The 20537-nt window shown below is 63.1% G+C and overlaps 2 protein-coding genes across 5 annotated transcripts; one reads left to right on the plus strand and one right to left on the minus strand.

Annotated features, from left to right (window-relative positions):
• Positions 1–737: 737 nt before the first annotated feature.
• On the plus strand, positions 738–15396 carry NUMA1 (nuclear mitotic apparatus protein 1). The gene is made up of 26 exons (XM_052671353.1): positions 738–1167; positions 3076–3148; positions 3293–3381; positions 4303–4382; positions 4553–4635; positions 4826–4906; positions 4999–5083; positions 5277–5400; positions 5578–5735; positions 6128–6245; positions 6811–6928; positions 7200–7340; positions 7426–7548; positions 7941–11357; positions 11833–11874; positions 12510–12578; positions 12657–12767; positions 12860–13078; positions 13154–13311; positions 13399–13645; positions 13721–13991; positions 14077–14213; positions 14299–14517; positions 14715–14816; positions 14904–15071; positions 15147–15396. Exons 2-26 carry the CDS (start codon positions 3107–3109, stop codon positions 15180–15182), a joined length of 6438 nt encoding a protein of 2145 aa, XP_052527313.1. The 5' UTR covers positions 738–1167; positions 3076–3106; the 3' UTR covers positions 15183–15396.
• A 307-nt stretch (positions 15397–15703) lies between these two features.
• XNDC1N (XRCC1 N-terminal domain containing 1, N-terminal like) lies at positions 15704–20499 on the minus strand. Of its 4 annotated transcripts, none has more exons than XM_052671359.1 (10): positions 20121–20499; positions 19605–19681; positions 19360–19498; positions 19015–19170; positions 18778–18923; positions 18609–18688; positions 16901–17106; positions 16638–16722; positions 16353–16471; positions 15704–16257 (listed from the first exon to the last, which is right to left on the minus strand). In XM_052671359.1, exons 2-10 carry the CDS (start codon positions 19647–19649, stop codon positions 16085–16087), a joined length of 1149 nt encoding a protein of 382 aa, XP_052527319.1. In that variant the 5' UTR covers positions 19650–19681; positions 20121–20499; the 3' UTR covers positions 15704–16084. The 4 variants fall into 4 exon arrangements, with proteins under 4 accessions (XP_052527319.1, XP_052527317.1, XP_052527318.1 ...); XM_052671357.1 differs by having other exon boundaries at positions 20095–20475; XM_052671358.1 differs by lacking the exon at positions 20121–20499 and adding an exon at positions 20061–20114 and having other exon boundaries at positions 18778–18920.
• Between the last annotated feature and the right edge of the window lie 38 nt (positions 20500–20537).

Genomic DNA, 20537 nt, shown 5'->3' on the forward strand with positions numbered 1-20537 from the left:
TTCCCCCCCCCCCCCAACACTCCGTCTCTCCCAGCGTGCCCCGCGCCTCTCGCGAGACTTTGGATTGGGCGCCCGAGATTTCGGAGCCCGCCGGCACTCGGGCGGCGCGGCACCCAATCACGCGATGCTACGTCACCGCGGAGCCAGCCAATGGAGGAGAGCGGCAGGGGGGGTTTGAATCCCGGCGGCGGAGGGTGGGGCCTAAGCGAAAGGGGCGGGGTCTACGAGGAGGGGGCGGGGCTTGAGGTAGGGGTCTGGGTATGGGGCCCGGGTGTGGGATTTGGGGTCGGGGTTTGGGGCCTGGGTGTGGGATTGGGATTGGGAGTTGGGAGTCTGGGTGTGGGTTTTGGGGTCTGGATGTGGGGTGTGGGATTTGGGGTCTGGGTTTGGGGCCGGCGTGTGAGGTCTGGGTGTGGGATTTGGGTTCTGGATCTGGGGTCTGAGGTTGGTGTGTGGTGTGGGCCCTAGGTCTGGATCTGGGGCGTGGGGTGTAGGATCTGTGGTTGGGGTCTGAGGCCTGGATCTGGGCCAGGGGCCTTGGGCCTGGGGTGTGGGATCGGAGTCTGAGGTCAGGGCCTGGGGCCTTGGGTCAGGATCTGGGGCTGGGGCGTGGGGTCGGGGGCTGGGGTCTGGATCTGTAGCACGGGCCTGGGGCTTTGGCTCAGGATCTGGGGCCGCGGGTCTGGGCCTGGGATGTGGGATCAGGACCTGGGGGGGGGGCCTTGAGTCAGGATTTGGGTTGTGGGGCCTGGATCTGGGCCCGGCCTCCGGGACTGGGTTTGAGATCTGGGGATGAGGGACGTGGAACCTGGGTTCTGGGTCCGAGGGTTTGGGGACCTGCGTTCTGGGGTCTGGCTTTGGGATGTGTGCGTTCAGAACGCCGCGCTGCGGGGCTGCGTTTGGTTCCGCGTGTTGAACCCGTCCCCGCGCCGCCTTTTGGTGCCGTGCGCCTTTAACGCGCGCAGCGGCCGTGACGTGGGGCGGCGTTGGGCCAGGAAGGGAAACCATCTCCTGGAGCGGCCCCAGCGCGGACCCGACAACTTTTCTTTGTGCAGATTCTTCGGCGCCCCCCCGGGGGGAAAGGAGGTGGGGGGGGGAAGCTGTTCGGATGGAGGATTGACGCCGAGGGGGGGGGGCGGCGGCACAGGGCACGGCGGCGGCGCTCCGGTAAGAGCCCAACAAAGACTTTTGTGTGCCTTCCGTGTTTGTTTTGCAGCGGGGAGGAGGAGGAAAAGGAGAGGGGACGGAAAAGGAGGAGGAGGCAGCTGTGGAGGGGGCGGGGGGGGGGGGGGGGGAGAGAGGGGGGAGGAGAGGGGGGCAGCCCTTGGCTCGCTGCCCCCCCCATGGCTTGCAGCCCCCCATTCTGGGTGCTGTGCCGAGTTGCGCTCGCCAACATCCGGGTGCTCTGTGCCCCCCCCCCCCCCTCCTCTCTCACCCTGCTGGATGTGAACCCCGCTGCCCCACGGAGGGGGGGGGCTGTGTGTGGGGCTGGGGAACAACACCAGGTGATCCCTGGGGGGAGGGTTTGGGGGTCGGTCCTCCCCCCCCACAATGCTGTGCCCTGAGGAAGGTGCTGCCTTGCGTAACGCCGTGTCGGAGCGGGCATGGAGGCAGGGGGGGGTGGAGGGGGGAACAGGAACAACAACACAGGGACGGCAGTGCTGGAGCGTTTTGAGTCCCCTCCTGTTGTGCCTAAGAGTGGAAACGTGGGGGGGAAGTGTTGGGTCCTTTCCTTTTGCTCCTTTCCGCGGCTTTGGGTCCGGGTTGGTGCCGCCAATGGAGGAGGAGGAGGAGGAGGGGATGGGATGGGAGGACCGTAGCTCAGGACGCGGGGAGATGGAGGAGCAGTGCTGTCACTGCAGGGGTGTCACCATCCTGCTGCTGTCACTGAGCCCCAGTGCCACCGGATACAACCAGAGCCCCTCTAGGTTCTGCCTTCCACACTGCCCTGCCCGGGGGGGGGTTGGCACAGGAGCCACAGCCCTTGGGGACCCCCACATCCCCACGTGGTGTTTTTGGGTTATGTCCAGCCCTCGGGGTGGGGTTGTCAGGGTGGCACCGGGGACGGCGGAGGCAAAGGTCGCCGTGGGGGGGGGGAGCTGCGGGGGGGGGGGGGGGGCGGCTGGCAGAGATCCCACGGGTGCACGGCTGTGGCACTGAGCGGGGCCAGGGGGGGGCCTTCTTATGTGGGTGAGCACTGTGGGGACAGAGGGGACCCCCGTGTCACTGCTGTGTCCGGTGCTAGGAGCAGCGCGAGGGGAGAGCCAAGGGATGGGGACGTGGTTTGCGCTGTGCTGCTTCCGTGCGTGGCCAAAAACCCTGTGTGTTCTGTGGGGAAAACGCTGGGCCCCCTCCTGATAATGGTGGGGAGGCTTCTGCTGCCTGGAGATAGCGGAGAGCTGGGGGCAGGGAGGTGACTCCTGTAGGATGGACCTGGGGACACGCGTGGTGACGGATGGCGGGGCAGGAAAGGGGGCAGCACCCCATGGCTGAGATCCTGGGCGGCACACTGGTGGTGACAGCTCTGTCACCAGCCCTTCCCAGCCCATAGTGTGCTCTGCCAGATGTTGGGGGGGGAGGGGGGAGGAAGCTGGGATGTGCCCTATGGCCGTGTGAGGGCCAAACGCATCCTCTCGTGGGCTCCATGAGTTTGGGAGCTCATAAGGCTGCTCCCTGCTCCTGGCTCTGAAAGGAGGAAAGGATGGCGACCTGGCGCACGCTGCGAGGTGCCCGGGCGCCGCCACGCTTGGCAGTGTGCTCCCCTGCTCCCCCCGAGCCCCACGTTCCCAGGAAATGTAGGTCACCCAACTACAATCGCTGCTCTGTGCCTTGTGCTGCTGGCTGTGCCTCTGTCCCCTGCCGACGTGGGGCTGGGAACGTCGTGCTGTGGGGACAGGGGACACCCACTGCTGTCCCCGAGGCTTCTTCCTGCTAAAAATGAAGATGTTGGCTGCTCCCTTCGGTAACACCGGGGAGCGGAGGGGACGCATCCTTCTTCATCACGTGCAAAAGCGGAACTGCGGTGTTGGGTGCTTTAATTGCTGTTAATTTTTCCCTGTTTGTTGGTGTTTCCAGGTCTGGGTGTTACACTGGCAGCCTCGCAGCGATGCCGCTCCACGCCACCAGAGCCGCCGCGCTCCTCGCTTGGGTAACATGCAGTGATGGTGCTGGGGGGGGGGGGCTGCAAGGACCCCAGGGGGCTCAGGCTTTGGGGCCGGGGACAAGAAGCCACGGTGCTGCTTGGGATTTGAGTTGTGGGTGCTGCTTCCTGAGCTCCCCCCTTCATTTCTAGGTGAACAGCACCAAGGTGTGCATGGAGCCCCTCGGCGATCTGTCCCAGCTGCAGGACTGCCGTGTTTTCATCCAGATCATCAATAAGATGTGAGTGCTCAGGGCTGGGGGTGTAACCACTCCTCTCCCTACCCCCTGTGCAGTGGGAGCTGCTCTCCTTCCCCAAATGCTGCTGGGAGAAGGAAGGGGTGTGAACGCTTTGGCTTTGGCTCAGTGAAGGAGCATCCCACAAAGAGGGTGCAGACCCCTCCCACCGACCCATCACAGCACAGGGACAGCTTTTGGGGAGAGGAAGGGCAGAACTCCGATCTTGGGAGCTGCATGAGCTGCATCCATCACTTGCGAGCGCGAGGGTGATTAAAGCTGGCGTGTAATTAGTGCCCCAGTGAGGCCGTGCTCCCGCAGCCGGTCCCGAGGAGCTCAGCCCTCGCTATAATTATCTCCAGCACGGTGTAACAAGAGCTGCTTGGAGCAGGGCGGGGAGGAAGGAGCCATGCACTGAGATATATTTAGTCAGAGCTGCTTCACCTCTCCGGCTGCTCTGTGGCTGGGATTAGCTGGGATCACAGCACCATGCGCTCACCCCACAGCCAATCCCTGCACCAAATCCCCCCGTTTGTGGTGCCGTGAGGGTGAGCACTGTTGGAAGAGCGTGGCTGGCGGGCACGTGGTCCGCATTTGTGTTGGCTGCGCTGAGCAGAAGCGTTGGATGAGAGCCACGGCAGCCAGCTGCAGTTCCTTCCTTAAATCCAACAGCTTTGCTCCTCTCTGTGATTTGCCCTGCCCAGAATTGAGCCCTGGAGCACAGTGTGCAGTGTGGTGTGGCTGATCCTGGGGGGGGCTCCCCCCGGTTTTATCGGGGCTGCCAGCAGCAGGGATTGCTCACTTTGCTGCCAGGCAGCTTGGGGAAAACCCCGGCTTGCAGAGAGCCAAAGAGCCGCCTCTGGGTTTTGAAAGCAGCCTTTGTTTCATCTCTTGCATAGCGCTCACGCTGCCCGTGCTCTCTTGCAGCCACAGGACTGAGGAGGGGGAGTCTGTCCTGGAGCAGCCCCTGGAAGAGCGAGCAGCCTTCATCTGTGGCTTCCTGCACAGTAAGAGCTCGGCATGGTCCCATCCTGCAGCCTGGCCCCTTCCCTGCAGGCTCACATCTGTGGTGCCCCCGGGTGCCTGGAGGGTTTTGTCTCAGCATCGAGCTGCATCTCCTCCCCTTCCTTCTGCTCTTCCTTGCTCGTGTGCTTGGAAACCTTCTTTTGCATTGCAGAGCTCTGCAAGCACAAATCGGCCACGGAGAACCTGGTGTCAGCACAGAAGCTGCTGCAGGGAGAAGAGCTGGAGTTGGCCAAGGTACCTCGGTGCCACGCGGGTCTTCTGGCCCTTCTCATGTTCTCTCTGCTGTGACAAAACGTGGGGTACTCTAGTGGGACTGCGGTGTCCCCGGGGCTGATGGTGGCTCTGAGATGGTGGCTGCACCTCGAGGAGAGTTGGCGCGTGCCTGGTGCCACCTGACTGCCCCTGACACACTGCCTGCTTCCAGGTAGCCGTGCTGCTCCTGTACCACAGCTCCATGAGCAGCAAGAGCCCCCGGGATTGGAATGAGTTTGATTATCAAGTCCAGGTAATGCCCCGAGGTCCCAGGGCTGGGTGTGCACCCGCACCTCCATCCCAGAGCTCACCTGGAGCCCTGCTCTCATGGCCCCTGTCCCACAGGTCGAGCTGGCCACCATCCTCAAGTTCGTGCTGGACCACGAGGAGAGCCTGAGTGAGAACCTGGAAGCATTCCTGCAGCGCAGAGGTGAGCGTGGCACTGGGTCGAGCCCGGTGCCAGCTGTCAGCAGTGGGGTGTGCAGGGAGGAAAGAGGAGAGGTCCGTCCCAGCTGGGATCTGTGCTTCCTGTACACTTGGGGCTTTGGATCTGAGCCTTCATCCTCCTGATTCCTTCCTCCTGGTATGAAACCAAAACCTGAACTGTGCTCCTTGCCTCCCAGCACCGCTGTCCTCGCCCGGCACATCCAGCAGCAGCTCTGAGGAGCGCTCGCCAGGGCTCTCCCACCCGCAGGTGCGCTTCCTGGAGCTGCAGAAGATCGCCTCCTCCTCCTCCAGCATGAACAAGTATGTCCTTGTCCTCTGGCATGTTTTTGGGGGGACATGGAGGTGTCATCAGGGGTGTCCTTTGCCAACAGCAAGCACGGATGCTTCCCAGAGCAGCCGGTGTCTCCTCCTGTCCTGGCGTGGGTTGCAGAGGGCTGGGCTCTGTTTCTCAGATGCTAAGCAGTGTTCCTCCTGCAGCATGCTCCCTGGAGCACCCGCCTCACCTGTGGGGGATGTCCTGCAGACCCCTCAATTTCAGCTGCGAAGGTTGAAGAAGCAGCTGGCTATCGAGAGGGAGAACCGGGACGAGCTGGAGATGGAGCTGGCAGAAAACCGCAAACTCATCACTGAGAAGGGTCGGTGCCTGGGGGGGTGTCCTGGGCACAGGGAGGGGTCTCCAGGGCAGAGACCTGTGGGTTTGGGACTTTCTGTGATGGCTTTGACCCTACTAGAGCCACGCTCAGGTCCTGAGCCCAGATGAGCACAGCTTGCAGCTTCAGATCGAGCATGTTGGGGTTGGCTCTGCTTTGCTCCAGTTCCTCCTTCCTTTTTTCACTCCCTTGATCAATTCTGGGCAACCAGAGCTGCCTGAGTGATGCCAGCGCTGCCCAGCCTGGCTCCTTGTGCCTTAGCTTTCCCCTGGGGAGAGGGATGAGTGTCCCACGCTGTGCTGGGGGCTCAGCCTAGCAGCAGGGGGTGGTGACGTGCCCTTCTCGTGGTGATGTGCCCTGCTCTCCACGCTCCCCAGAGGCTCAGATCAACATGATGCAGCACCGCATCGACCGCTTGGCTCTGCTCAATGAGAAGCAAGCTGCAGACCAGCTGGAGCCCAAGGAGATGGAGGAGCTGAGGGAGAGAAACGAGAGGTAACGCCCGCGGGTTTCTGTGTCCCTGAAAGCTTTTGGGTTGATACTGGATGCTGTTTCCTAAAGGTTCCCATTGCTGGAGCCCAGCTGTTGGATTTGGTGCAGAAATCTTCAGTGCAGCCAGCGAGCTCGCAGTGGGCTGCAGCTGAGTGAGCCCAGAAGCTGCTTTTGGCCTAAAACTAGAACTCCTGAGAGTGGGTCTTTGAGCTCCCATCTCTTTACGGATTGTTAGTTGCATCAGATTTGAGCTGGGCTGGAACTGTCGCTGCCATGCTGCGTCCCACTCTGTGCCCTGTCCCCTGTCTGCAGCCTGGAAGCTGTTTCACTGATATTTTTTTTTATGTTGCAGAGGTTCTAACTGGAGTCCTGCAGCTCTGGTTCAGAGTGGTCAGGGCCACACAGAGCTCAAACACCAACTGCCTCAGCCGTGTTCTGCTTCATGGCTTGTCAGGGCCCCACTTAGGGCTTTCTCAGCAGCACGCAGAGATGCTCGCATACCCTAGTGTCCCCAGCGATGCCCTCTCTTCCCTTGCTCTTGCTGAGGTGTGCTACTGCTCTCCCACAGCCTGCTGGTGCGCTTACACGAGGCCATGAAGCAGTGCCAGGATCTGAAAACCGAGAAGGGCCAAATGGACCGCAAAATCAACCAGCTCTCCGAGGAGAACGGGGATCTCTCCTTCAAGGTACGGGGCCGCACTCTCCTGTTTTGCATCTTGCTGGCAGCGCTCTTTGCAGACAACCCTTGAAGCAAGGGCAGCATCAGCCTTAAAAACAAAAGCTGCATTGGCAGTGGGTGCAAAGTACATTTCGGGTTTGTCCTTTGTGGTCTGTAAACGTTGCCTGCGTTCAGCACCTTGGATGCGGTGTGGCTGATGAAGCCCTGCAAGCACCCGGATTTGGGATGGCCTCCAATGTTTCCATTGAGCTGAGCTGACTTCCCTGCTTCCCTCACAGCTGCGGGAGATCGCCAGCCACATGGTGCAGCTGCAGGATGCCCTGAATGAACTCTCCGAGGAGCACAACGCTGCGCAGACGCAGTCCCAAGCAAAGCAGGTGCAGCTGGAGAGCGAGCTGAGGGCTGTGCTGCAGGAGAAGGTGAGGGGCTGGGGACGGGTGTCTGCCAAGAGCAGCGAGTGTCCCCCACCTCCTGCCCTGCTCCATCCCCTGTCTGTGTCTGCAGAAATGCCTGGAAGAGAAGGTCGAGATCCTCCAGGGGAAGATTTCCCTGCTGGAAGACCAGCTGGCCAAGCTGGGGGACTGCAGCACGCAGGAAGAGGGAGAGGTCATGGGTGATGTCCTGAAGGTACAGACAGGTTGTTTGTGATGAGAGCAAGCTCAAAGCTTTTCCAGCCATGGCAATGCCCAGCAGTCCTGCTGTGCCCCAGCATGCAGCAGTGAGGGGACAGAGCTGGGTGCTCCCTTCAGGGTGCCTGCTGTGGGGCTCAGCGTGCCACCTGCATGATGTTTGGGACTGCAGCTCCCTGCTGGCCGCACCAGTGGGGATGGAGCTGCTTCTGCACAGTGGAGGAAGGGGTTTGCTCTCAGAAATGCCTGAAGTGAAGGCAGGGCTCGGCTTGTTGGGGTGTGCGGTGGGCTCGCTGGCTGTAAAGTTCTTGTGGAATTGTTGTGTGCTGCTCGAGTGATGTCTGGGGATGTTTTTGTTATGTTTTCCCTCCTTCCTTTTCTCTCCGCCAGCTGGAAGAGCTCAAGCAGGAGGTGTCCAGCCTCACCACCAAAGGCATTGAGCTCCAAGCCTCCGTCCTGCGGCTGGAGGAGGAGAAGAGCCAGCGGGATGCAGCACTGCAGGCAGAACGCAGCCGCTTCGAGGTGGAGAAACACCAGCTTGGAACCCACATCTCCACCCTGCAGAGCTCCATCTCCGAGCTGCACCTGGCCAAGGAGAAGCTGGAGCAGGAGCTGCGGGCGCAGGAGGCGCGCCTGACGGCCCAGGTGGACGCACTGACGGCGGAGGTGGGCAAACTGAGTGGTTTCCTGCAGCAGCAGGAGCAGGAGGCAGCTGGGCTGCGGCTGCAGGCAGAGAAGGAGCGGGCGCAGGCAGAGGAGCTGCGGCGTCGGGACGTGGCCTCCCAGGAGGCTGTCGGCGAGCTGAGCCGGCGCGTGGAGCAGCTGGGTGCCAGCCTGAAGCACAGCGAGGAGGAGCTGGCACGGGTCACGCAGGAGGCGGAAGGGAAAACCAGGCAGCTTGGGGCTGAATGTGAGAAAGCTGTCCAGGAGAGGGATGCAGCCCTGCAGCAGCTGCAGCACTTGCAGCATGCCAAGGAAATGCAGCTGGCGGCCCTGAGCAGCCAGCTGCAGAGCCTGGAGGCGGCCAGCAAAGCTTCGTCCATGGAAATGCAGCAGGAGAAAGCTGAGTTGAATGAGAAGGTCCAAGAGCTGCAAGCCCGTGTCCTCGAGCTCAGTGCACAGTGCCAGCAGAGCTCGGCCCAAGCGGGGAGCACCGAGACACTGCGAGCCCAGCTGCGGGAGCTGGAGGGCAAGCTGAAGGAGAGCCAGCAGAAGCTGGCTGACAAGGAGAAGGTGGCCAAGGAGAACACGCGCCTGCAGGAGCGGCTGCTCTTCCTGGAGGAGTCGGTGCGCAATACTGAGGGCATCCTGGAGGACGAGAAGAGGAGGGCAGCTGAGAGTCTGGAAGGGAACCTGGCCCGGATTGCAGAGCTGGAGGCAGAGAAGCAGCAGCTGGTGCAGCGTGGTGAGCAGGCCCTGCAGGAGCGAGCAGAGGAGCTGGCCAGGAGGCAGGCACTGGAAGCACGGCTGCAACAGGTGGCAGAGGAGCGCCGGGAGGAGACGGCAGCCCTGCAGCGGCAGCTGGCAGAGGTGGCCAAGGGGGAGGAAGGAGAGCGTGGCAGGCTGGAGAAGAGGCTGCAGGAGCTGAACCGGGAGAACAGGCAGGCCTGCCAACGGCTGCAGGCCGAGCAGGAGAGGGTGGCAGACCTGGAAGCCCGCATGGCACGCATGGCCGGTGAGCAGCAGGAGCAGCTGGCCGCCCTCCAGGCCCAGCTGGCCAGCGCTAAGGAGAAGGAAGGCAAGGAGCAGGAGAAGCTGGCGAGCGCCGAGCGCGTGGTGAAGTTGGAGGCAGAGGTGCGGAAGGCGAGCGAAGCGCTCGAGGCCATCTCCAAGGAGCTGTCACACGAGAGGCTGAAGTCCAAGGAGCTGGAAGCCGTGGCCACGCAGGAGGCTGGCGAGGTGGCCCGGCTGAGCGCGGCGCTGGAGGAGGCAGCACGGGAGCACGGGCAGGAGCTGGCACGGCATGAGGAGGAGGCAAAGCGCCTGCAGAAGGAGCTGGAGGACGCCAGGGCTGATTGCGCCGCTGAGAAAGCACGCAAGGCAGAGCTGGAGGTACAGCTGCAGAACTCTATCAACGAGCAGCGGGTGGAGCGCTCGGCGCATCAGCAGGAGCTGGCGCGGTCCCTGGAGCTGATCGAGGAGAAGGAGGGAGAGCTGGATGAGCTGCGGCTGAAGAACGTCTCGCGGGGCGAGGAGCTGAGGGACCTGCAGAAGACAGTCAGCAAACTGAAAGGGGAGCTCGCCTCGGTGGAAGCGGTGAAGGAGCGGGCGTCCAAGATGGACAGCGAGCTGCAGGGCTTCCTGGAGGCAGCCCGGAGCCGGGATGCCGAGGTGGACAGCATCAAGGCGGTGTACGCCAAGGAGGCATCCCTCAAAAACCTGGAGGAGAAGATTCGTCACCGAGAGCAGGAGTCTGGCTCCAGCCAGGACCTCTACCAGGAGAAGCTGAAGGAGGCCCAGATGCTGAGCGTGGAAGTGGAGCGGCTGGAACAGAAGTGCCGGGAGCAGCAGGACACCATCACAGGGCTGGAGAAAGCCGTGGCTGAAGGCCGGGCTGCCGCGTCCCAGCAGCAGCAGGCAGAACTGGAGGCGTCACGGAGGGAAGCGGCGCAGCACCGGGAGACGGCAGCAGAGCTGCAGAGGCAGCTGGAGGCCTCACGCTCAGCTCAGGCCCTGCAGGATGGCAACCTGGAGAGCCTGAGGAAGGAGCTGCAGGACAAGAGCAAGGAGCTCGCCCAGAGCAAAACGGCTGTGGCTGCTGCCGAGAAGGAGCTGGCGTCCCTGCGTGCTGCGGCGCAGGAGAAGGGCCACCTGGAGGAGGGCTGGAAGGAGCAGCTGTCGCAGTGCATTCAGGAGCTGGAGAGGAAGAACAGCCTGCTGGGCAGCCTGGAGCACGAGGTGTCCATCCTGCACCGGCAGCTCACCGAGAAGGAGGGCGAGAGCAAGGAGCTGAAGCGACTGATCATGGCCGAGTCGGAGAAGAGCAAGAAGCTGGAGGAGAGGCTGCGGGTGCTGCAGACTGAGATGGCCACGGCTGCGTCGCGGGCGGCCGAGCGCTGCTCGCTGATGAAGGTGGAGGTGCAGAGATGCCAGGAGGAGATGGAGAAGCAGCGGATGACCATCGAGGCACTGAAGAGGGACCGCCACTGCCAGAGCGAGCGCGAGGAGGAGCTGCGGCAGGAGGTGAAGGTCTGCCAGGACAAGTTCTTCCAGAAGGAGCAGCTCCTCTCCTCCCTGCAGCAGGAGCTGGGCAGTGCCCAGGCGTTGGCCGGAGAGGTGGTGCCTCTGAAACACCTCTGCCAGCAGCTGCAAGCCGAGCGTGCCTCGCTGGAGAGCAAGCACCGCGAGGACCTGGAGCAGAGGGCGAAGGCCACCAATGCGCTGCAGGCAGAGCTGGCCCGGGCCAGGCTGGAGGTGGCCGAGCTGCCGGCCCTGCGTGACAGAGCAGCTGAGCAGGAGCGTGCGCTGCAGCGGCTGCAGAAGGAGGCAGCGAGCTCCAGCGAGAGGCTGGCAGCCCTACAAGCAGCCAACGGCCGGCTGGCTGAGGAGAACCGTGCGCTGAATGAGAGCGTGAGCCGCGGGCAGCAGCGCCTGGATGCTGAGCTGGGGCAGGTGAGGGAGAAGCACACACGGGAACTGGAGTGCGTGAAGCTGGAGGCGGAGAAGGCGATGGCCAACAGCAAGCAGGAGGCCGAGGAGGCGGCCAGGAAGCTGGAGGCGATGAGCAATAAGTATGAAAACGCCAAGGTGAAGGTGCTGGAGGAGAGGCAGAAGTTCCAGGAGGAGAGGCAGAAGCTGATGGCGCAGGTAGGGGCTGGCGGAGCTCCGTGGTGCGGGTGCACGACGTGGGTTTTGGGGCAGAGCAATGGGGATGGGGCTGTGCTGTGGGGGGGGGCACGTGGGCTCCGTGTCACTCGTTTCTGCTGGCTCTGCTCAGGGCTGCGGTGGCTTCCTGCTGAGTTGGTTGCCCGTGAGCTTCCCAAAAGCCCTTAGAGCCAGGGCTCTGCTCCCACCCCATCCCCATTCCTAAGCCAGGGGCTGTCTTAGGGCCCAGGTTCACCAACCCCAGGTGTCTTTGCTCCCACCCCATCCCTGTTCCTAAGTAGGGGGGTTATCTTAAGGCCCAACATTCATTAAGGCATAGGGGAAGCCCTGATTTCGTCACAACCCTACAAACCCTTCCCTTGGGCCCCTCTGGATGGGAGCTGGGGGGCTGCACACCTGCAGGGAGCAGTGCCCTGCGCATGCCATGTGTTCACCCTTTCCTTTGTGCTTGCCACAGGTGGAGCAGCTAGAGGTATTTCAGAAAGAACAAGCAAAGCAGGTAACACACATGGAGTGTCAGCTGCTTAAACGGTGACGGTGCGCGGCCCCATCCGCCTGCCAGCAGAGCTGCTGCCTCCTTACCCACTGATGGCAGCGGGGTGTTCCCAGCTCCAGGTCTCTGGGCTCTCATGTTTACCCCACGGGGAGGAGGAACAGAGTTTCTCACCCTTCCACCCTCACGCATTGAGGTGGAGGCGTTGGATTGCGGGTGTTTTTTTATTTGATTTGATTTGATTTTGTAACGCAGCACTTGATCTCAGAGCCAACCTCTGGGGAACTGCTGCTGCTCGAGCAGACGTGGCCAACGTGGGGCTGGTCCTCACGGGGTCACCCCCATCCCCTGCCCCACCTTGTGGGGACAAAGCCCCCATCCCTGTCCCCAGCCTAGAGGTTTCGCAGGATGCTCCCTCGTCCCTGGGGAGGTGACAGCCCCTGGGGCAACGCGCTGAACTTTGGCACGGCAAAACCATTTGGGGCTGAGCCTCCTCCCGCTGCTTGATCCCACTGTGGACAGTTGGCGCTGGAGACGGCTGCGTCGGCCACGGGTGTGCGAGGGGATGGCCAGGGGAAGGGGGCAGCAGAGTTTTCCTTCCCTGCCTGCTGCCTTCGGGTGACCAACCTGTGCCCTGCCAGGTGGAGGAGCTGAACAAGAAGCTGGCACAGCATGAGAAGGCCACGCGGAGCCAGCAGCAGAGAGTTAAGGTGGGTAGGGGGTAGGGGCAGCTGGGGCGGCTCTGCTGTGGAGCTGGGGGGGGGTCTGATCCGATCCCTTCCATGCAGGTGCTGGAAGGAGAGCTGCAGAGCGAGGCGACGCGCCAGCAGGAGAGGATGGCTGAGCTGCAGGAGCAGCTGGCACAGAAAGAGCAGGCGGCTGAGCACTACAAAGCCCAGGTGAGCCGCTGCAAGCCGTCGCCATCCCTGCGCTCAGTGGGGGAACCTCGACGGGCTGCTGATTTTTTCCTTCACCTTCTGCTTCTTCTCAGATGGAAAAGGCAAAAACTCACTACGACGCAAAGAAGCAGCAGAACCAGGACCTGGCAGAGAAGCTGAAGGCCATGGAGCAGCTGCAGAAGGAGAACGCGGAGCTGAGGACGGAGTCGGAGCGCTTGGCCAAGGAGCTGCAGCAGAGCGTGCTGCAGGCCAAGGAGGCCGAGCTGAGCTGCAGGGAGCTGAGCGGGCAGGTCCGCAGTCTGGAGGCACAGGTAGGCACAACCCAACTCTACGCCTTCCTCTTCCTCGCTGTAAGAGTGGACCCACCTCTCCCTGCTTCCCCCCAGCTGGAGTTTGCCGACCAGCAGCTTCGGGAGCTCGGCAAGTTGCCGGCCCCCAAGGCCACGCTGAAGGAACCGGAGAGCTTCCGCCAAAACCCCTCCGACCTCAGCACCGACAGCCTGGACCTCAGCCTGGACGAGGGGCAGCCACTCAACTCCACCAGGTACGGTGCTGCCTTGTGGCCTCGTGCAGCCCCCAGCCCCGCTTTGCCCCTCAGCCCCACGCTCAGCCCTCGTGCCGCATCCTGCAGGAAAGCCACCCGCTCACACTCGGACGGCTCAGCCGTGCCAGATGGCGCAGAGCCACGCACGTCACAGCGGCTGCCACGCAAGGTGGAGTCCTTGGAGAGCCTCTACTTCACACCCATCGCCAGCCGCACGCAGCCCAAGCTGGAGAGCAGCGCGGGTTCTCTGGGCGACGTCTCGCTGGAGTCGGGCTGCAGGACGCGCTCGGGGCGCCGCCGCACCACGCAGATCATCAACATCACCATGACCAAGGTGAGCGGGGCCGAGCCAAACGCTGGGCTGGGGGTCTGCTGCATCACCTCACTCTTCCCCTCTTCCTTCTGCCAGAAAGAGACCGCCATGGAGGAGCCGGGCGGCGCGGACGCGTCCTTCAGCAGCATCCTCTCCGAGCAGCCCCAGAAAGCCGCCCCGGCGCGTTCCCGGCTGCGCTCTGCACGCTCCCTGGCCAGCTTCTCCTCGCAGGACTCCCTGACCAAGTTGGACACCTCCTCTCCTCAGGAGCCATCAGGCCACGCTGCGCTGCTCAGCCTCCCCGGCTACCGGCCGGCCACACGCAGCGCCCTGCGACGCTCTCAGGCGGGCAGCAGCTCCAGCTTGGGTGAGCGGGGCCAGCTGGGTGCGGAGCTGTATCCTGGTCTAAACGCGGGGCTGCCCCTCTTCAATTCTCCCCGTTTTGCTTTCAGGTCGCAGCAGCATCTACTTGGGGACGTGTCAGGATGAACCGGAGCAGCTGGACGATTGGAACCGCATCGCCGAGCTGCAGCAGCGCAACCGCGCCTGCCCGCCGCACCTCAAGACCTGCTACCCTCTGGAGAGCCGGGTAACGGGGGCACCCAACCACCCCATCCCACCGCACCCAGCTGCGTGCAGCTCCTGACTCCCGCTCTTCCTCCCCACCCCTGCAGCCTTCTGACTTGCTGGGCACCATCACGGATGAGGAGATGAAGACGGGCGACCCGACGGAGACGCTGCGGCGCGCCAGCATGCAGCCCTCGCAGATCGCCGAGGGGACGGCCGCCCGCCGCGGCACGCTGGGAGCGGGCTGGGCTCCCGGTGGCATCACCACCAGGCAGCAGCGCAAACGGCTCTCAGACGAATCCCACCAGGGCCCCGAAACCCCTGAGGTGAGCGGAGAACCCTCGGCGTCGCACCCCGAAGATCAGGGTGCGAAGTGCCGCATGCTGCTGGCCATGGAGACTCCCCTGGTGCAGCTCCGAGCCCTTCTGACTTTCCCCGCTCCCGTCCCAGCTCTGCCCCCTGGGTTGCGATCCCGCTTCCCAGCTGAACGTCCCCACTCATCTCTCTCTTGCTTCTCTCCCAGTCCAAGAAGCCTGTCAGCTGCTTCCCACGTCCCCAGACCCCCCGGGAGCGGCGCAGCTCCCACCTCAGCCGGCGGAGCGAGCAGCAGGCGCCCAGCAAGCAGGTGGGCGGCTCAGAGGGACGTCGGGAAGGAGAGCCAGAGCTCCCTGGCCCATCCCGAGCCCCTCGCCGTCCTTCCTCTTCCTCCCAGCCTGAACGGCGCCAGTCGATGGCCTTCAGCATCCTCAACACCCCCAAGAAGCTGGGGAACAGCCTGCTGCGCCGAGCTGCCAACAGGAAAACCACCCCCAAGAACTCCCCCCGCGGCACGGCGCGCCGCTCGCCCCGCATCGCCTCCGCCAAGTCCCCCAAGGGCAAGGTGGGCAGCTTGGGGGGCACCTCCTGAGCCCCCTTTGCGGGGTGGCCATCCCTCACCCCCTCCTCTCTCTTGCAGGCCGGCCGCAGAGCGCTGAAGGACACCAAGTTCTGAGGTTTCCCAGCCTGTCTCCTCGCTCCTCCTTGCTGCCTCCCAGCTCAGCGCCACCAAAGGGACTCGGGACCGCTGTGGGGCACGCGGGGCAGAGGGAATGGGATGGTGCCATCAGTCCTCGAGGGACCCTGGCTCCCTGCTGCCCTCGTGGAGGGGGGGAGGAGACCTTTTTAAAAGTGTTTCTACTTGTAAATAAATTGTATTTTTCTCCTGCTGTTGGAGTCCTGTTTCTACGGGCAGGAGCAGCGCCGCGGGTTCAAGGAGTTCAAGCTTTTGTGCGAGGGTTTGGTGACTGGTTCTCACTAAACCACGTGGTGACCGTTGGATGGTTGGACTGGATGATCTTGTAGGTCTTTTCCAAGCTTGGTGTTTCTGTACTGCCCCCAGCACTGGGGCCAGGAGCAGCTTGATTCAGTACCGTGGGCTTTGTGCCACACTTTGCCCTATCTTCTTTCACTCCTCCTCCCCCTCGTGCCCACCCCATCCCCTCCAGGCAACGCTGCACCCACAGCAGTTCTCTTTTCTCTCCTTTATTTCTCTCTCTCAACTCCTCCCATCTCCAGGAGCTGCAGCCTGCCCTAAAACTCCACCCGCAGGGCCACCATCAGCCCCACGTTCCCTACACCCTGCACTGTGTCACTGGGAGGGAGGTGATCACTCCCCCCCCCCATAGTCAGATGCTCACATCTACTGGTCCCAGTTCACACTGCTGAGTGGTTCAGTGATGGGAGCAGCAGCAGCCATGTGGCTTCTTCCTTCAGCCCCCTGGCCCTTTTGCCTCCTCTCCTGCGCTGAGCTCGTGCCACGAGGGGCAGAATTGAATGAGCACCACAAACCAGAGCCCCAGAGCCCAGTGGGGCCGAGTCTCTCTCTGCAGATCATTGCTTGTTGGGGGGGGTCCATCACTCCCCACAGGTGCTGCAGTGCTGCTCCACCTCTGCTGAGCTGAAGCAGAGCCCGCAGATGGGGCACAGCACCGGGCTGCTGGCAGAGGAAAGCAGCTCCACCTCGGGGTCGGATTCTTCCTCGCCGCAGCGGGAGGCGTGAGCGGGGAGCAGCGCTGTGCTGAAGGAACCTGTGAGGATGGGGGTGGAGAGGAGGTCGTGCCACAGCTTGGGGCTGAGCCCCCATCGCTGCTCCGTGCTCGTGCCCACCTCTCCAAGCACCCACCTGAGCAAATAGGGCACAGAGCCATCTCCCCACCGCTGCTCTCCCCTCCGCTCGCGTTGCGGCCCTGCGTTCTCGCTCTCCTTCCTGGCCCAGGATTCCTGGTGAGAGGCTGAGGGGACCTGGGTGGTGGAGGGGTTGTGGGGGTGAGGATGTGCAGGGAAGCAAGAGAGGGAGCTGCTGGATCCCAAGCACATCGGGTGCAGGGAAGGGAGCAGCTCTGAAGGATTCAAAGCAGCAAAATCAGAGTGAGGGTGGGAGGAGCAGAGCGACGCAGAGATCCATTACCTGCCCACAGCTCTGCCAGCTCTCTGCCTGCTGCCTGACTGCCTGCGGGCGCGCTTGGGGGCTGCTGGGACTTCCAATGCTGCACCTGCAGGAGAGCAAGAAGAGATCCTTCCTTCATACATGACCTCCACCATTTTCTCAAGACACGTCCTACCCTGCCCGGCTGAACCCTGGCTGCCAGGAGAGCCAGGATCCCTCCTCCAGATCCACAGATCCCCTCGCCTGAGCTCTCAGCGGGGCACAGCGCTGAGGCCCTCACTCACCCTGTGCTGCAGGCTGTCCCTGCTCTGTGCTGCTCTCCGGGTGGCTGGCAATAATTCGGGGTGGAGGCCTCACGGCACGGCTCTGCGCTGCTGACAGCACCATGCGTGCCGGGCGGCTGAGACGGGCTGGGCTCCAGGCATGGGATGCAGCACTGGGCTCCAGCTGCTGCAAGCTGCTCTTCAGCTGCTCCTCCTCCTGTGAGCTCCTGGGGGCAGAGAATCGTTGACCCCACTTCCCTGTGCCCCCCAGGGCTGGGGGACACCTCTGACACAGGGAGGGATCACAGAACTGTAGGGGTTGGAAGGGAGCTGCAGAGCTCATGCAGTCCAACCCCCTGCCAAAGCAGGTTCCCTACAGCAGGTCGCACAGCTCGGCATCCAGGCAGGTCTGGAACATCTCCAGAGCAGGAGACTCCACCACCTCCCTGGGCAGCCTGCTGCAGGGAGCAGTGGGACCATAGGGACACGTTGGGACCCATAGAGACACGTTGGGACCCATTGGGACCCACAGAGACCTGTTGTGACCCACAGACTCCCCCCTCCCTGCATGCTGTTCCATCGCTCCTCCCCTCACTGCACAGCCGTTCCTTCGCACAGTGCTGCACAACTTCCTATGCTCAGTTCCCGGCCGTTTCCCCTCCTCCTGCCTCCACTCCCCACTGATCAGAGCCCATCCTCGCCGTGCTGCCCCCACACCTCAGATGCTGACAGCCCTGGATCAGCTCCCCTCTCAGCCTTTTTCCTCCATGCTGCACAGACCCAGCTCACTCAGCCTTGCCCCATAGCAGAGCTGCTCCAGGCCCCTCGCCATCCTGGTGGCCCTGCGCTGTTCTGTTCCCAAGAGCTCCCTGTGTGTTTGGTGCTGGGCAGCCCAGAACTGGACGCAGGGCTCCAGGTGAGGCCTCAGCAGGGCAGAGCAGAGGGGGAGCACCGCCTCCCTCCACCTGCTGGCCGCGCTCTTTCAATGCAGCCCAGGCTGCCGCTGGCCCTCTTGGCCACAAGGCACACTGCTGGCTCATGGCCGACCTGGCGTCCACCAGGACACCCAGCTCCCTCTCATCCCCCATCCTGTCCCGCTGCACGCCGTTATTCCTCCCCAGATGCAAGACTCCACACTTGCTGTTGTTAAACCCCATCTGGTTTCCTCCTGCCCAGCTCTCAGCCTGTCCAGCTCTCGCTGAATGGCAGCACGGCCTGCAGCCAATCCTCCCAACTTCGTATCACCACAAACTTGCTGAGGGTGGCCACCATCCCCTCATCAAGGCCATTGATGAAGATGTTGAACCCAGCACCGAGCCCTGAGGAGCAGCACTGCTCACAGGCCTCCAACCGGACTCTGCACCGCCGCCTCCGACCCCCTGCACTCAACCCACCAGCTCCCAACCCACCCCACTGTCCACTCATCCATCCCACACTTGCTCAGCTTTGCTATAAGGATGTCGTGGGGGACAGCATCAAAAGCCTTGCTGAAATCAAGGCAGACTGCATCCACTGCTCTGCCCCCATCCACCCAGCCAGAGACAACATCACAGAAGGCCACCAGGTTGGTCAAACACGACCTCCCCCTGGTGAACCCGTGCTGACATGGAGAACTCAGAGCCCAGATCCCCGCAAATGCTGACTCAGAGCGAGGCAAAGCAGACCCCCATGATCACCCCACATCCATCCTTCAGCCCCACACCCCGACCCCAACCCCAGGGCTACTCACAGGCGTGCTTCTGCAGAGGGAATCCGGCACAAGGAGGCAGGGTTGGAGCGCTGGGGGCTGCCCATGAGCTCAGCGTCCTCCTGCAGGACGAGGCAACATCCCAACATCTGCTCTGTGCTCCCCACTGCTGTGGGGCTGGAAAAGAAGCCCCGGTCCCACGTCAACCTACCGCTGCATGGTGGCACAGCTCGGGCTCCAGCAATGTGCGCACGCGGACGAAGCAGAGCCCAAACTGCCCGCGGTGACGGAAGGGTTGGCTGCAGGTGAGCCGCAGGCGGTCCCACTTCTGCCCCGCTGCCAGCTCCAGGAAATCTGCTGTGGGGTCGTTGGAGGGCACAGGGCTACGGGGCAGCCCCACGCAACCTCTCTCCGCTCGACCTCTCGGAGAGGACGGGTTCAACTTTACCTTCTTTAAACATGCGGACGCCGCAGCGGTTGCGGTCCAGCTTGGAGTCGGCCGGTGTCATCAGCGTGACGCTGGGCACCAGGGTGAGGTAGGGGCGGTCAAGAGGCCACGAGGAGCGACCCACCTCGATGTGCAGGAAGGCGCAGCCCCAGTTCCCTGAATAAAAGCCCAGGGAATGAAATTCAGGGCTTGAGGAGCACCCACTGCTCCTCCCAGGGCTTGAAGCACATCTGCTGTGCAATCCTGACCCACCACGAGCATCAACCCTTCACGGCAGCCCCTGCAAAGGGCACGAGAGGAGGACGCTCATTCCCACCCAACAGCCTGAGCCCCCCATCCTCATACCAATGTCGATGTAGCCGATGGGGACGGCTCTCTCCAGCTGTAGCTCCACCCTAAGCTGCCGGCTGCGCTCCTGGGGGCAGCTGAGCCAGGGCCGATGGCCATCGGGGGACAGGAGGTTCTCCACTGGGTACCGGGGGTCCTGTAGGAGGGGGAAACAGCACAGTGCTGCTCAGCTCCATGCCCTTATGGGATGGAATGACACACGGATTGCTCCATGCCCCCCACAACAGCCTGCAAGCACAGACCTGGGAGGAGAAGGACACGATGTGGCTGATCTTCACTGGTGCCATCTGGCGCCGTCCTGCAGGGTCAGCTCGTGGGGCTGGAAGGGAAAAGCAGCAGTGGGTGGGAGCTGCGCCCCCACACTGCCTCCCAGCCCCGTTCAACACTCAGTGTGCCCCATTTCCATCCCCTAGCCCTCCCCAGCCCCACTAAGCCCTCAGTTCCACCCCAAACACCCCTCATTCCACCCCAAGCCCTACTCAACACCCCACAGCTCCTCAAGGCCCACACCACACGCAGCCCCCCAGCCCCACTCCCCATTCGCACCCCACATCTCCCCATCCCATCCCATCCCACCCCCAGCCCCACCCAGCTCCCAGCGCCCCACAGCCGTGCATCCTATATCCTGCACACCCCCAGCCCCACATCACAGCCCCTTCGCCAACAACCCCCTCCAGGCCCCTCCGCACAACTCCCACCTGAAACTCCCGCCTAAACTACACGGCTCCTGACCTTTAACCTCTGATCCCGCGACTCACTTCCGGCTCCGGCCCCGCCCCAGGCATCCCCAAAGACTCCGTCCTCTTCCCGCTTCCCGTTTCCGCTCGGGCCCTCCCATTGGACACGAAGACCAGCTTCCGGTTCCGGTTTCCGCCCGTACTCAAGCCCTCCCCGCACACCCTGCCGCGGTGCACGATGGGATATGGAGTCCTTCGGCAGCGCCGCAGCGCCACCTCTCGGGGAAGGGACCGTCCGCCGTGTGCGTTCCCTACGGAGAAACGTGAGAGCATCGCGCTGCCAGCACGGCCGTGCGCCTCTCACCGGGAGCGGAAATGAGCGACGGTCCCCGATTCTGACAGCGCGAAGCAGCGCTTCTGACAGCCGTTCCGCCCCCTCTCGCTGCTGATTGGCCGCCGGCCGAGCGCCGAGCGCAGCGATTGGAAGGAAGCCCGGCG

The sequence above is a fragment of the Tympanuchus pallidicinctus genome, unplaced genomic scaffold, assembly GCF_026119805.1.
Source record: "Tympanuchus pallidicinctus isolate F22 unplaced genomic scaffold, pur_lepc_1.0 scaffold11, whole genome shotgun sequence".
Lineage (NCBI taxonomy): Eukaryota > Metazoa > Chordata > Aves > Galliformes > Phasianidae > Tympanuchus > Tympanuchus pallidicinctus.